The sequence below is a fragment of the Nuphar pumila genome, chromosome 15, assembly GCF_984573655.1.
Source record: "Nuphar pumila chromosome 15, dmNupPumi1.hap1.1, whole genome shotgun sequence".
NCBI lineage: Eukaryota > Viridiplantae > Streptophyta > Magnoliopsida > Nymphaeales > Nymphaeaceae > Nuphar > Nuphar pumila.
The window spans coordinates 90,823,143-90,839,818 of NC_143263.1; the positions used below are offsets into that span (position 1 = coordinate 90,823,143).

Below are 16,676 nucleotides of genomic sequence, written 5' to 3' on the forward strand. Positions count from 1 at the left end.
TAATACAGATAAGAATTCACGCAATAACTTAGAGAAATACTATTGCAATAAGAACATGATTCAGATAAGCATTTAGAACATTCAACATGCAATAAAATATAATATCATACATTCGATCATACAAGATAAGTAGAGAAACAAGTAAATATGCATGATCTAATACCTAACAAGAAAATACATCATATCTGTGTACATGCATGAATACTTTATTATCTTTGATCAAGTTCTCTTATTATATGCATTCCCCTATTAGCATGCACACAATTTGAGTTCCTCTTTTTATTATCGTTGCCCGCGGATACACTAAACGAGTAAAATTCTCGAGGTCAAGTAGGGTTTCCAGGGTAACTTAGTACACAAGTTGTATATTATTATTGAGTTTCAAACTTAGCCCTCAACCGAATTATCTTTGGAACATTAGACCTCTACATCTAATGTCAAGGCACTAAGGTCTTTCATATCCAATAGTGTCACTTTCTTGGTATACCAAAATAACAGTTGTGTCTACACACCACCCTCAGGTAAAGTGATGGATTCTTTCTAAAACCGTGGTCAGAAGAAAAAACCTCAATATTAGGTTTAGGGGTAATCAATAATGCACATAGAGTTTTTGTATCCTTCTGATCTCTCAAAACTGAAACTCTAAGATTCTCATTCTAACGACAGAAGATCTCATAAGGTATATTACATTGTTCTTTTTCTTTAGCTTGTTATTAAAGGCCAATTATTTAGTTTACAATTCAACATGCAAAAATAAAGGCACAAGGACACATATTCCCCTGCGAGAACCATCACGGGACCACCACCCGCAGAAAAGCATAGAATAATGCAATACAATGCAACAACATTAATGTGATTCATTTGAAATAAATAAAGAGGAGCAAAACCAAAGCTTGAGGCTCTCCAAGCCTGCGATGATTCATTTCGATCATCGATGCACCATAAGCAAAAACTATAATAATATGCCATATATGAAATAAATCACATGCTTTTCAAATGCACATTCAAGTATGGAATTTTAACTATGTACATGAAACATGAACACTCACAAGCATGTTTTTATTCAGTTCATATGTTAGTGACAATTGCACATATTCGAGTTATCTGCATGATTCCATTTATTACACATATCAATTGCATACTTTCATTGTGTACACAAATTCATATCAATGCATGCTTTCTTTGAGTATACATATTCATTGCATGCTTTCACTCAATACCCAAATTCATGTCAATGCATGATTCCATTTAATGCATGTATTCACATCAAAGGCATGCTTCAATTCATATGTTCACGTCACATGCAAGCTTTCATTCATGAATCTCTTCACTTAAAACATGTGGCTACTTAAGCAGTGATACATCTTCATCATAATCTAAAATTCAAGATTTGCACATGCTCACAAAATACACATGTAAATAACATTGCATTTGAGTATTGATCACTCAAAATTAATCAATCATAAGCATGCGAAAATCAATTTCTAGCCTGCACATAGTCGAGGCATTCACACCGGGCGAAATCTGGAAATTAAAAAACATACACATCACATGATAATTTTTTTTTGTAAAACATGAATCCAGCACCCAATTTTTTTTTATACATGACCCAGCCAACCCAGTCGGCTGGGTCTGGCACACAGCCAAACCCACCCAGCCGACCCAATCGGCTGGATCAGTTTCCCAGCCCAGCCGACCCAGTCGGCTGGGGCTGACTGCCCACGGCTCAGCCGACTGCAGGTCGGTTGGGCCCAATAGTTAACAATTTTTTTTTGAATGCATAGTCGACTGCACCCAGCCGACCCAGTCGTCTGGGTCAGCACTAGCCCAGCCGTCTCCTTTGGCTTGGCCCGACTGCCCCACAACAACTATTGTACGAATCCTTTTTTTTTTCTTTGAACTATGCATGAACTAGACACAGTTAAACAAATGAGAAAAAAAGAAAAACATGTTATAAACATGATCACGTTCACATCTGCTTACAAAACGAATTAAAACCTATACATATTCAGAAATATTACATGAGCCATAAGCTTTCTTGAAAATACTTATTCAAGAATGCATATACATTCAATGTTTTCAATAAGCACACCATGACGCACACGTTTTCTAAAAAATACATGCATACAACATGATTTAAGCACATATTTTCATGCATATATTCAGTCCATATCATGATCCATGCATAGAAATCAATATTCATCAAAGAGGGTTCTAAAAGCACCACTCCTACATCAATAAAAATTCTGTTATAACATGCACATAATTTTTTTCCATGAAAAAGATGGAAGAAAAATAAGAATTTAGCCATGAAGGAAGATCTATGGATCATCCCCCATGCGTTTTTGAGAAATCAACCATATAAATGTTTTTCCATGGATTTCCATCCAAGATATTGCATAGAATCGAACCAACATTCAATTTCTCACTTGAATCCAACAGAGGAGACCTGTGCCTTTGCGTGAATCGATAAAAAGAACAAAATCAATGGTGGAAAACACGAATAATCGAAGAAGAAAGCCCTCTTCTTCTTACTCTCTTTTCCTCTTGTTTTCCCTCTTCCTCTCTTTCCCCTTTTTCTTTTTCTTTCTTTCTTTTTTTGACTATTTATAGGCAAATAAGGGGGGACACCCCCCCTTCTCCAGCCCATTCCAAATGAGCTGGAGAAGAGAGAGTTCTCTCTTCTAAGAACTCCTCTCCTATGGGTTTTTCGAAAATTTCAGAACTCTTAAGTTGACTTTTCAAAATTTTATTCTATTTGGAACTCCTTGATTCTCAGACCTTCTTAGATCCTTCTAGAAGGGTTCAAGGGCTCTTCTAAGAGTTCTAAACAAACCTCAAAATAAATTTTTGGAATTACATTACATTAATTAATTAATTATTTAATATTAATTATTAAATAAATTTCCAGAAGCTTCCAAAAATTATCAAATTAACTTCAGCGGCTTCTTAACATTAATAAACCTCAATTTAAAGTTTTTTGATGAATTTAAAGTTGGACAAATTGTTGTGCTTGGATTTGGATCTGGATTCAGACCCAAGATCCAAATCCATCTCAGAAATCCAAATGGGTCTTGAGTTGGATCAAATCCAGATTAATAGGGATCTTGGATAGAGTCCAAATTCATATTAATTCGAATCAAATCCATCAGATCCGGTCCGATCCAACTCTGGGTCCGAACCGACAACTGTTTAATTTTTGAAAAAATGCGATCCAACGATATATAACACAAATTTCGCTTCTAAAATTCGTTAAAAAATAATCCGAATTTCTCTTGAATTTAAAGGTCAAAAATAAAACTTTCTTACACTTCGATTGGCTCGCCTCGGCCTTGCCGATGAGACCTGGGCCCAGCCCAGACAAAAAACATCAGTCTAAAATCGAGTTTCAAATGATTTTTCGCCCAGACTTAGCCAAATTTTCGACAAGATCATAAAATGACTAAGTATGAAAAATACGCGATTTTACAAGATGTCTATATTCCTCTAGGTATGAGATCATAATGACTATCCTTTATTCTGTTGAGGATGTCCAAGAAAACAGAGCTTCACTTCGTTGGTAGAGGGATATATTTTTTGGGCACCAAACTAAACCGACACTTCTGAACACTTGTAATTCAGAGTAATCTGGAATTTTCTTGTACTTTTTGGAATGAAAAATGCTTGCAAGAGCACCATGGGCTGTCTAGTTGATCGACAATAAGGTGGGGCATGTAGCCACAACCATAGTTGCCAGAAACGGGTATGGGTACTGGTACGAGTATGCGATACTGATATGGGTATGTGAGGCCTTAAAAAGTTTCAGGTATGCTTTTATTTGAAACAATTCCAAAAAAATATCGATACAAGTTTCTAATATACATAGATACAGTTTCTAAAAGAATTGGTACGAGTTTCTCAAAAGTAGATATGAAGTATATATTTTTATAAAGATACCTATAAATTAAAATGCATTTTACAAATTATAGGTATTTATTATTTTTGATGAAAATGGTGCCTTTAGAAAATGAAATTGTTGTCTGTATGGAAAAACGATAATAGAAATGAACTTGATACTCATTTATAATACAGTAAAACCGTGTTTCTATGTAAGATGGTGCGTGTTTCTCAAGTAATTAAGATGAGTTTCTTAAGCATTTGGTACTTCAGTTTATGGTTTCAGATACGAGTTCCGTACCAGTATCTGGTACTGGTATGCCTGATACTTGATACGCTAGGGTGTACCAATGCAACTATGGCCTCAGCCAAAAAATTCTTATGAATTTGACTAGCTAATAAGAGACCACAGGTTGTTTTTCCAATATGCCTATTTTTCCACTGCATTGTTTTATTTTGCTTGGTGTATAAAAAACAGTTTTTTATATTAGACACATTTTGGCAAGACTACATTGAGTTGTTCCAAGAGCAGGGAACATATTTTTAAGTTGATTTCTTTTTTTGATGAGAACGCTTTGAGATTACAACTGATCTACTTTTACCACTGACATTAGAGAGAGTGATTTGATTTTATTAAAACAGTTCTGTTATCATTGTAAGAAGGTAGGCGTTGCACCCATTGAAAATAAGATGAGAGAGAATCGTTTACGGTGGTTTGGACATATTCGGTGAAGGCCTAATGATGCTCCAGTTAGAAGGATGGAGAAATGAGAAAATATATTAGTTAAAAGAGGTCGGGGTGGGCCTAGGAAGACTTGGATGGAGATGATAGGAAAGGATATGATTGCTTTGAACCTCACCGAGGACATGGCATTGGATAGAAATGATTGGAGGAGAAGGATTCATGTGGAAGACCCAAAATGATTTTCTTTGTTGGTTCATATCGCCGACCCCAATTGTTTTGGGATGAAGGCGTAGTTGTTGTTGTAGTTCTGTTATCATTGTAACATATAAGATACAGAAGACACAAACAACATTATAATTTTTTCGTAAAGCAATTCCGACGGAGTAATCATCACTGTTGGTCGCCATCATTTGGAAGAAATTGGAGATGGCATCCTAAACGTTACACACAAGATCAAACATGTTGAAAGATTCTGCACTACTGTGACCAGATGGCAGTTAATATGTTTATTAAGCTCTTTTATGTGGCTGGGTACTGTATGAACCAATTAATAAACCCAGATGATAAATTTGTTGCTGTCCCAAACTGGAATATTACTAACATGCCTATGCCACTTGGTCATACCATTGGCCGAGCATCAACTGAGCTCCTACATCTTTGCCATGTCCTTCTAACTACACCTTTTCTAGTGATGGATTGGTTTCATTCCAACAAAGTAGATCCTGGGTCAGGTCCCTGGATACATGCTCACTGATGGTTATGCCAACCATTTATTATTGTCAGTCTCTAGAGATTGTAGGTTATCATCTGGCTAATAGCGGTTTTGTGTACACACACACACACACCTGTTTGGGGCATATCGTATGTGACTTCTTAGCACCCCTTCTCTTCATTCTGGGTGTAGTGTTTAGGTTGTTGCTCTGAGACATGTTGACAGGAGTTTGTTTCAATTGCTGAATTACCATACTAGGACTGGCTTGAGATCCATGAATATGTCAAATTGCTTTCACGTTGCTTGGGCACTTCGAAACTGTCAGGCCTGGATGTCCTGGATTACACAATCCCTAGTTTCACACAAATCAAGCTGCAGTAACCCCCTCCATAGAGTCAATATGACTATACAGTGCTATTACAGAACAAGTTAGATTAGACTGATATAACTTGCTACACAACTATAACAAAAGGATCATTGCCACTCTTTTGCGTATCTTCATGCACCTTACTAAGATGTATACACTGGTTATATAGTGGGCTGCTCTAGGACTGAAATGACCTAGACTACATGTTTCTTCACCAGGGCTTTCCAGCTCAAAAATGAGAAAATAATGACTTTTGGCTTGTTTACCCTATGTGAAGCAAACTCGGATAGGCTACTTTGGTGAACCCATTGAATCTGGAATTATCACCTTCTGCCTCTCCTTCATGGGTCTTTGATCTGTCATATGTACATGTTCATATACTTTGTTTGTTAATGAATTTCATGTTCTCTGGTAAAAAGGATTGTCAATCTTATAAGTAATATTATACTAAGCTCCTTATGTTCTGTCAACATTCCTCTTATTTCACCAGTTTGCTTAATTAGAAAATTCAACCTTATTTTCTTCGTTACTCCATGTTGACCATTCTGAATTATCTGTTTTGCAGGGTTTACTGATGAAACACCGCGTGACTATCAGTGCAATTTAGGGCCAGATGGTAGGCGTCGGGATGCTGATGAAAGGCCTGAGCTATGCAGAGGAACTGTTGAATTTGTTGCCACAAAGGAATACATGGTTTGTAGTTGATGCTTCCTTAGAATAGTCCCCTGTTGCAGCCTGTTACTTTTGTTATTTCCTGTTAAAAAATGGTGCCGTTTGGTATCTAGTTAGTCATATTTGAAAAGGTTTACAGTCAACCATGGTGTCACGCTATTTTTTAGTCATATTATACAATACAATGCACCATTGATTGCTGGTAGTGTTCTTTTAGTTGCTTTGCTAACTGCTTCCTTTGAAATATTTTCCCCCACTTGTCTGGTATTCTATGGCATTCACTTTACATTTTCTCTTTGGAGGTGTAGAAGTGGCTGTGATGGTTATTCTATTTCCTTTTCTTACCCATGGTGCATTGAATAATTGCAGGGTGTTGGGGTGGGTTGTATTGTGATGAAAACTTGTGGTCATCTGCTCTATTAGACCATGTGTGTAGTTCTTTGTACCATGGATCTGCTATGTAAAATATGTACTATGCTAGAAATAAAATTTAAGAAGAATTGTAGCACAAGTTGTTCTCGTATCTTATCCTGCTGACCCGGCTCCCACTATTTTGTTTTTATTCATGAGGCTTACAAGTAAAGTTTTTCCTTGACCTATTCATAATATATATATATATATATATATATTACTTTCTACTTATTAAAATTCATAGATTTGTGGTTTAATTGCGAAGTTGTATCTCTAGTTGGGAAAATTCTGTTTTTGGTTTAATTGCGAAGTTGTATCTCTAGTTGGGAAAATTCTGTTTTTGGTTTAATTGTTCAGATTGTGGGCTGAATGCAAGCCCCATATATTGCTCACTGTTTCTTAGTGGTGAAGATCAATGGTTATCCCAATCTTTTATTAATCTCTATTAGTCTTTGAATGAACAAATATTTTTTTTCTCAAAATCTCTATTTTTGTAATTGAGCTTTATAAGAGCTTCCCTCTTTATCCCAATAAATCTCATAGTGTTCTCTACCTCAATTGATACAAACATAGCATGTGCTTATACTTTTTCTCAACTTTTGGCTGTTACATTTTTTTAATATTTTAACTACTAAACCACTTTCAGGTCCGTGATCCAATGCCTGCTGTATTTTTCTTCCTTGTGGATGTGTCCACGAATGCTATTCAAACTGGAGCAACTGCAGCAACTTGCAGTGCAGTGACCCAAGCTATTAATGACCTTCCTGTAAGTTTTCCTGTCCACTTTTCTTATTTGCCACTCAGTACGTGCTAGTTGTTCTAATATATGCATCCAGCCTCATTTGAGATTCTATATAGTAGGTTATTGCAATCCCCTATATGCTAAAACGGTTAGAATAACTTCCTTGTTTTCTTTAGTTACAAACTTGTTAAAGGTTGAAAATTAGAAATGCTCACAGAGGTATGAAAAAAGAAAGAGAACCGGAAGAATAACTTGCTCAAGTTTACAGATACATTTGTTAGAAATATATCTTTGGGCCCATATTTCCTTCTATAATTTCCACAATTTGATTTGCGAATGCCAGTTGCCAATTCAACCACATGTAGATGTCTCTGTTGATGTTGGGATTGCAATTTATCTTATTTTGTCAGCTTTTCTGGGCTTATTCTTATGTTGCTTGTTAAATTGGGTGTCCTTCAGAATGCCTGGTTCAGCTTGTAAAATGGTGGAAATGTGTAAGAAAATAGCTTTGTTATGGTTATTTGGAGAGGTATGCTCAGGAAATATTGATGGCTTTAGTGAAAGGGGTGGAAACAGAACACCTGAGTTGGATGCTGGCTTATGTGAACATAGCTGGAGCCAAGTTGTGTAAAAGTCAGAAATCTAGCACTAATCTGGTAGAAGTATGTCAGCAGTAATTTTTTAGGATGAATCAAAGCCCTATTTTCACTGATTTGGCTTGCTTGAGGACATACTGAATCATGATCTCTAGATTCTTGATCAGTTAAGTCAGTGTCTCTAGGATTGTTGACTGGTTGTCAAACTTTTCTATGTTTGAAAAATTTGAATGGAGTACCAGTCCTAGCACCGGAAGTTATACAATCATAGCTAGTCCCACTATCATTATCATGATAATATCATAAGTGAATTGGTTAAAACTTAGAAAAGGATTTTTCCTTGGGATTAGCATTTTTAAATAATAAAAAATAAAATACAAAAAAAGTAAAACGTAGTTTTCCCAACAAGAATATCCTTTTTAATTCCTTGGAAGAAATTATTCTTCAACTTTTGATTTCTTCTGGTCTTGACCCTTTTCAGTTATTCTGGATGGTGGCATCTGCCTTTGTTAAGCATGCACAAAAGGGGCTGGATGAAATTGTGGGAGGTTCTAGTCCTTATTGATTTTGATGAGTTTACTCTTAGCCATGTATTGACTTCGAAATGGTCTTTGGAGATTCTCTGTAATTTCCTTTTAGGGATGCAATATGTTTTTTAGTGAAAGTATTGTTAAAAGCATTGTCTCATTTGGGCGTTAGAGGCTTGATACCAAGTACTTTCTTCAAGGACAGCTTAACTAGCATTGCATGGATTGCATGCTTATTTTTAGGGTTTGTGTTTTATTATTAACTGGTAGATCTGTGTCATGACTTTCTGGTATATATGTTGGTTTGAGTCTTTCCTTAACCCCATGGTTACTATATAAGTGCTCAGAGATCAAGGAAGGGCACCTTGCATCTTTTGCACAGTTCTTTTCTAAAAACTAGTAGCTTGGAGCTCCTTTTACTTTTGTTGTTATTTTTATCTGCATGCTGCTCGACTACTTAAACTGACCAAAACTTCACATAATAATTGCTTACCTTAATTTAATTTCTTCTGTATACACTGTCTATCCTAAATCCTGGTTATCCTTGATTATACTAAAAAAGAAAAGAAAAATAAAAGGTTATATCAAAGCTGCATTTCTGTACAAAATATGATAGACTTCATGTTAAATGTTCTATAACTTCTATTTGTCTAGTTTTAGAAATTTTACATGTTCCATTCGAATTGCTGACTATGGGATGGAATTCTTGTACATGATCAAGGGTTTTATAATTTCTTATCAGTAATGCTGTTTCTCAGAGTCAATCTATTTGTGATGTCTTGTTACAGGAAGGTCCTCGGACTATGGTTGGTTTTGCAACATATGATTCAACTGTTCATTTTTACAATCTTAAGAGGCATTTGCAACAGGTAAATAGCTGGCTTTTATAATTTATTTTTGAATCTTATGGAGGGTAACTATTGAAAAATGTCATGTAGTTAAGTAGTACACTTCAAAGTGAATGCGTTTGATGCCTGTTACATACATGAAGTACCAGTATATGTAGAGAAAATGCCCTTAAATCCTCTTTATCCTCAGAGACACCCCAATGGTGGTAATAGCTAAGAAAGTTCCAGTATTTATACTTTGTGTTTTGATCTGACTGAAGAGGTCATGGTGTATTTAGTTCTTTTTCCACTTATCTTTACGCTGTTGGAATTACACTGCTGGAATATGTTCATAAAATGTTGGACTCAATGCACTGAAAATTTGTTATAATGTTAAAAACAGGACGATTGAAATGTTCTGTGAGTAAACTCAGTTTAAGACCAAAAATTGCACCAACATTATAATGAAATGTTGCTTGTTTGATCCACCCCCTCCTTTCTAAATGCAGCCTTTGATGCTCATCGTTCCTGATGTCCAAGACGTTTACACCCCTCTTGAGACTGATCTGATTGTTCCACTTTCTGAGGTTGGTTTTTTTAAAAATCAGTTTTTTTGCCTTTTGTCTTATCAACGTTTTTACATAGCTTATTTGTCATAGATTTTAGACTAATGGTCCTTCCTTTTTGAGTATTTAGTGCCGGCAACATTTGGGGCAATTATTGGATAACATTCCGACGATGTTCCAGAATAATAAAGTTCCAGAGTCAGCTTTTGGTGCAGCTATAAAGGTTTTTGAGCTTTCTTCATCTCAGTCGGTACATTTTTCTCAGTGCACAAACATACCAATGGAGACATGGAACTGAAATTTTGCATCTTTGCATATTTTCATGCTGACACCTATATTAATTGCATTGTTGTTACTGATTATTCCAGTGCAACTATTGTGAGTTCATGTAAAATGCCTCTGACTTCTGATATCAAATTTTTTGGTTTATTTTCAGGGTGCTTTTTTGGCTATGAAATCAACGGGTGGAAAACTGCTTGTGTTTCACTCAGGCAATATTCTTCCTTCCTAATTTATCAATTTATTTAGCTTGGAACTTATCTCTCTCTAACAGGGTTTATCATTGCAACCTTCATCCTTATATTCTTTGTTTGCAATTGCATGTTAAAAAATTGCTGCATCTAGATTTCTGAATGACAAGAAATGTAACTGAGCTTGTATGATGTATCTTGGACAGTGGCATTATGACATCTCAAAAGTATATTTTTTTAGCAAATGCATTTCTTATGGTTATGATTCCCAGGGTGATGCCTTCAATTTGCATATGGACTTCCAGATTACATTGAACCTTAGTTGTCAAAAGCTACGCCTAGGCGGGCTAGGCATAGGTCCACCATCTAGCCCTATGGGTCTAGGCCTATGTCACACGGACTCTTCTAACAGGGCACCGCACCCGTGTCGCACCCAGGCGGGTGCGACACTTGGACACAACTTCATTTGTGTTAGGTGAAGTCAACCACACTGAGGTCCATTTCTATCGAAAAGTAGATTCAGTTAACCTTAATCAAGTCCATTTTTATCTATATTATATATATATAAATACATAAATGCATACAAATACACAGTGTTAACTTAAAACTGTTAAAAAACAATATATATATATATATATATATATATATATATATATATATATATAATATACTCCCCACACCCCTTCACCCAAGTTTTTTTAAAGTGCCGCATCCACACTCATACTCGTACCCGCACCCGCACCTATGTGACATAAGTGTAGGCGGTAGGGCCATGTTTTTCGACCTAGTTTGCCCCTGCCTAAGCCGCAGAGACATAGTTGTCATATTTTTAATTTTTTTTTTCTCTTTTTCTTCTTCTTCTCATCCCAAAAACTTTCTTTTTTTGTTCTCTCATTTTCTTCTTCTTTTGCTTTTCTTTTTTCTTCTTCCTCCTCCTTTCACCCCTCCAACTTCTCTTTCTCTTCCTCTTCTTCTTCCTTTTTCCTTCTCTTTTCTCCTTTTTTATCTTTGTTGTTTACATGTATGTATTGTTAAATTATAGAGTATATATATCTATCTATTTACATATATAGAGAGGCATTTATACATATATATTTTGTATATATGACTGTCTGTCTATATATATATATATTTCACTAGGGGTAAAAGTTGTTAAAATGTACCCATCAATTGTTGTAATTAGATATATTTTATATATATAAAAGATGATACATATACATATATGGTATATATGTATATGTATCCTCCTATTTATATATATAAAATATATATTTTCCTTTTGTTTAGCCGTAGGGGTATTTTAGTCTTTTCCTCTGTTTTACGCACATTCACTTTATGAATGTGATTGTAATTTATTTTATTTTTCTTTTTTTATTTTTATTTCTTTTTTTCTCAAGTACCAAAAGGTACCTTGGGGGGCCCACTCAAATAGACGTTGGGCCCCTTCCAACGGTCACATTTGTGACCGTTGGAGGGGCTCCAACGTCTATGAGTGGAGCCCCTCCAAGGCTCCTTTTTGTTATAAATAGGGGCTCTCCCCTTTGTATTTCTTAATTCTTGAGGGAGCTTATGCTCCATTGTAATGGGGTTTTTACCCCTTCTCCATTATTCTTCAATGATATGCAACTTATGACTTTATGTCATATTTTTCCCTTTTTATGGGTTTTATGTGTTAGCACATTATGTGCTTATGTTGTTTCCCTTTAATGGGTATATTTGCATTCCACGTGCATAAGTATGGGTTCATTATTGAACCCAATGTATTCCAAGTCACTTTCTAACATGGTATCAGAGCGAGGTCACGATGGGGTTGTCTCTTGGTGCAACAGAAAGCGTGTCGCTCAAGAAATGGTGAAGTATTCATTGCTCTTCCTAAAGTATTATGCTTTTGAAGTTATTCGGTATGTATCCCTTTTCTCAAAAAGTATTATGTATTTGAAAGTATGTTCCTTGCATATAGTTTGTTCGTTTGATGGTCATGATAGTTGAATTATTTCTTTTCACATTTCGTGTGCTCATATATTTTGAAAATATCTCCTTCTAAATTTGGTGAAATCGTTTGTTGTCCAAATATAAAATTCGTGTCTATTTATCGAACTACTCATAGCATATAATAGTAATTTATGTTTTTAAAAAAAAATTACCTTCAATTATGTGAGATTTATAGTTCTTAAATAAGTATTTCATGATTGACCTATAAGTTAACTTTTAAAATTATATATGATCTCTTGCTAAAATAATGATCTTTGCTTAAAATTTCTTAACTCTCATATGAACCCTAATTTGATTTGAGTTCCTCTCTTGATTATGGATTTTAGTGCATTTTTGAAAAATTTGATATAATCATTATATGAGAATCTCTCACATCTAAAATCTTTGTTGAATCCTAAAGTAGTTCTTGTTAATGATAACTTATAAGAACTCCTAAAAAAAGTTTTTCAATGTTTCTTTTTTGAAAAATTATTTATGATAAACCATTAGGAAAGATTGTTTTTAAAAAGGAATTTCCCACATAGAATGCATAGTTCATCTATTTGCATCCTTTTTTGGTATAAATGATTTCATTTTTCATCCTTATAAACTTGTTGGTTTGTATTTTTCATAAGGTTTCGAAATCTCTTAATAATATCTTTAAAAATGCCTACATTGGCCATAATATAGTTTTAGTTGTCCTCAATTGCACTTGTCAAGCATGTAATTACATAATTAAAACTTGAGAATTTCAAGCATTGCTCTTTTTATAAAGTGCATACTTGCTCACTTTTGTGTATTTTTGTATTTTGTGCACATTTGCTTCTCAAAATATTTGCGCTTGTATGCATTCTCTCTTTTTTATGATATACATGCCTTGGTGCATGTTTGTTTACACCTTGGTGTGTATTTGTTCAAGTATTGTATGAGTGCTTTCGTGCACATCTTTTATAAAGTCTTGTGTGCTTACATGTGTATTGTCTCTTCGTAGACATTTTTGCATTATGGAGCTTTTATGCACATTTCTTATTGTGAGAAACATAATGAATTTAGATATTGAATCCTTTTTAAATCATTGTAAGTGCTTATAGCACTTTGTACGTTTCCGCATATCTCATCTCAATCAAAGAATATTTAAAACTTGTTGTATGGGATTTAATCCCAAATCTATAAATTTTCAAGTACTTTTTCCTTGAGTATTTGTTAAAGCCTTATTTGTGAATCATTACGGTTCTTATGATTTCTTTGATTAAAAGCTTGATTGTCTTGATGAATTCTTTATATTGTGGTCTTTTTGATACAAGACTTCTTTTAAAGATTAGGCATAATTCGTGTTTATGCAAAATTGTTTTTGATGGATTATATTGGACCTTTGATTCAATTTGTTAATCGGTCCTCTTTGTAAAAACATTTTTGGAAAATGATTCCTTATGTGTTTATTGCCCTTTTGTGGCATTTATATTTGTCCATCACATGTTATTTAATGCATCATTTATTTGGCCTTATTATTGTCATATTAGAGATGTTTGTCGAGGTGAGTTATGGGCACCTCGTGTTGTATCATTTTAGATTGTCCACCTTCCATATTATAGATGGTTGTTGAGGTGAGTTATGGGCACCTTGGGACTCTAAAATGAGTTGTTATTTGATCTCTAATTATGAGTGTGTCACTCATTTTTTCTCTTGTGGCCATTGATATTATGGATGCTTCTATGTAAATGTGATGGACATATGGTGTTTGAAACCTTAAATGCTTTAAGGTATATTTAAAATCAAGGTGTTTTGGGATTATAGTCCAACCTTTTATTTATGAATCTTATGAGTGCATTTGCACATTTGTGATTCCGGATGTTGTGCTTATTGTGCACATGTGTTCTTGTGTTTTTTCACAAGTGTTCTTGGTGTGTGTATGTTCATACATTTGTTCTAAAGGATATTATTTTATCATCTTGTTGAAGATACTTTTACATGCATTTATTCCAAAATGTTATTGTTATGAGTATTCATGTTTTAAAAGGAATATTGTTTCATTTGAGGTTTATTTTCATTACAAGTTTATTGCCTCAAAAGTCTTTTCCTTGTATGCCCATTATCTAAGTGTCATCATATGTAGACAAGAATTTTATTACACCTTCGTGTGTTTTTAGCCCTTTGTTGGCTTTTGCTCTCTTGGTCTAGTAGCTGAACACACTTGTCTTGAGTGTTTTTATATGTAGACAAGGCACGTTGATTCACACCATGGTGTGTGATTTTTTAGCCTATGTTGGCGTTTGTGTCCTTGTTCTAGTCGTTTAAGATGTATGCCCATGGTTGGCTTATTTCACTCATTTCAAGTGCTATCATATGTAGACAAGAGATGTATTATGTTTTAGCCCATGGTTGACTTATTACTCTTGTTCTAGTAGTTGAACATACTTGGTTTTACGTGTATTTTTTACGTAGACAAGAGATACTTTTTAGTCCATGTTGGCATGTATTCTCTTGTTCTTATCGTAGATGCACTTATTTCAAGTATTATTATATGTATACAAGAGGTTCGTTTACACACCTTTGTGTGTGTCTTTGGCCTTTAATGGCTTTATATTCTTGATCTAGTAGCTTATACACTTGATTTATGGGTTTTGGAGGACTAATGAGGAAGTTGTTTGTAATGAATAAACTATTATTGAAATTTGCAAAATTCCATTCATGACTTGTATTTTTCAAGTAAATCATCTTTTTGATATGCATATCAAGTTGATTTCTTAGCATTTAATCTATATATTAAGTGCTTATGGTTTTTGCAACCCTTATATGTAAAATGTTTTTTTTTTTTCTTAAGTGTGACTTTCATAAATGTTTAAAAAAAAAAAACCTTGTGAACTCTTGGGTTTATTTTGCCTAAAGTATGCTTGGAGACTTCGTTTCTCTTATTTGGAACTTCACTACATGTTTGAAGCATGTTTTAGTTCTTTGAGTATTAATTCATATAATGATTCGTATATGCATATGCTCTTTATGTCCTTTTTTGGGCTCTCATTCAATAAAGCATATGTATGTTATGCCTCTTCGTAGGCTTCTTGTGATATCCCTTAGTGGATCTTTTTGTTATTCCCCATTATGGGGTTATATTTGTCCAATGGTGGACCTTATGAATGCATTATGCATTCTTGCAATTTTTGCATAATTTGCTTCCGCTCATTTTGTTTTAACATAATGTATGATTTAGAAACTTTGGTTTTCTAAATTTTTCGTTTCATACTAAAGTAACTATCATATTATGCATAAATTTTGCACTTTGTTAGGAATGTTTCTTTTTGAGTAAAGTGCAAAGATATTGTTTACTTGTTCTTTGTTGTTTTCTTTTCTCAGGATCTTCGAGATAGGACAAAGGGAAGTACCCTGGATGGTTCGGGAAATGGGTTCATCATTTGAAGACAATTGGAGGAAGGCTATTTCAAGTTTCATTGCATCCTTGCCGAAGCCTCTTGGAGTCACTGAAGCCTCGTGGAGTTTTGCTCTTTTTTCAATCTTTTCGTTTCCCTGCAAAGCTTGAGGGGGGGTGTTAAAATGTACCCATCAATTGTTGTAATTAGATATATTTTATATATATAAAAGATGATACATATACATATATGGTATATATGTATATGTATCCTCCTATTTATATATATAAAATATATATTTTCCTTTTGTTTAGCCGTAGGGGTATTTTAGTCTTTTCCTCTGTTTTACGCACATTCACTTTATGAATGTGATTGTAATTTATTTTATTTTTCTTTTTTTATTTTTATTTCTTTTTTTCTCAAGTACCAAAAGGTACCTTGGGGGGCCCACTCAAATAGACGTTGGGCCCCTTCCAACGGTCACATTTGTGACCGTTGGAGGGGCTCCAACGTCTATGAGTGGAGCCCCTCCAAGGCTCCTTTTTGTTATAAATAGGGGCTCTCCCCTTTGTATTTCTTAATTCTTGAGGGAGCTTATGCTCCATTGTAATGGGGTTTTTACCCCTTCTCCATTATTCTTCAATGATATGCAACTTATGACTTTATGTCATATTTTTCCCTTTTTATGGGTTTTATGTGTTAGCACATTATGTGCTTATGTTGTTTCCCTTTAATGGGTATATTTGCATTCCACGTGCATAAGTATGGGTTCATTATTGAACCCAATGTATTCCAAGTCACTTTCTAACAAAAGTGTCTTTTTACACTTTCACACATCCTTGTAAATAATATTTTTTTCATTCTTTTTTATTTTTCCTTTGTCTTTCTT

The 16,676-nt window shown here is 34.5% G+C and overlaps 1 protein-coding gene across 1 annotated transcript in view; it reads left to right on the forward strand.

The window, feature by feature from the left end:
• LOC149815977 (protein transport protein SEC24 C-like) overlaps positions 1 to 16,676 on the forward strand; it is a 175,970-nt gene that overhangs the window by 68,401 nt on the left and 90,893 nt on the right. Inside the window, exons 6-11 of the mRNA XM_089988866.1 lie at positions 6,206 to 6,333; positions 7,370 to 7,489; positions 9,377 to 9,457; positions 9,925 to 10,002; positions 10,112 to 10,204; positions 10,418 to 10,472. Coding sequence (XP_089844992.1) covers positions 6,206 to 6,333; positions 7,370 to 7,489; positions 9,377 to 9,457; positions 9,925 to 10,002; positions 10,112 to 10,204; positions 10,418 to 10,472 — 555 coding nt within the window. The remainder of the gene's footprint in view (positions 1 to 6,205; positions 6,334 to 7,369; positions 7,490 to 9,376; positions 9,458 to 9,924; positions 10,003 to 10,111; positions 10,205 to 10,417; positions 10,473 to 16,676) is intronic.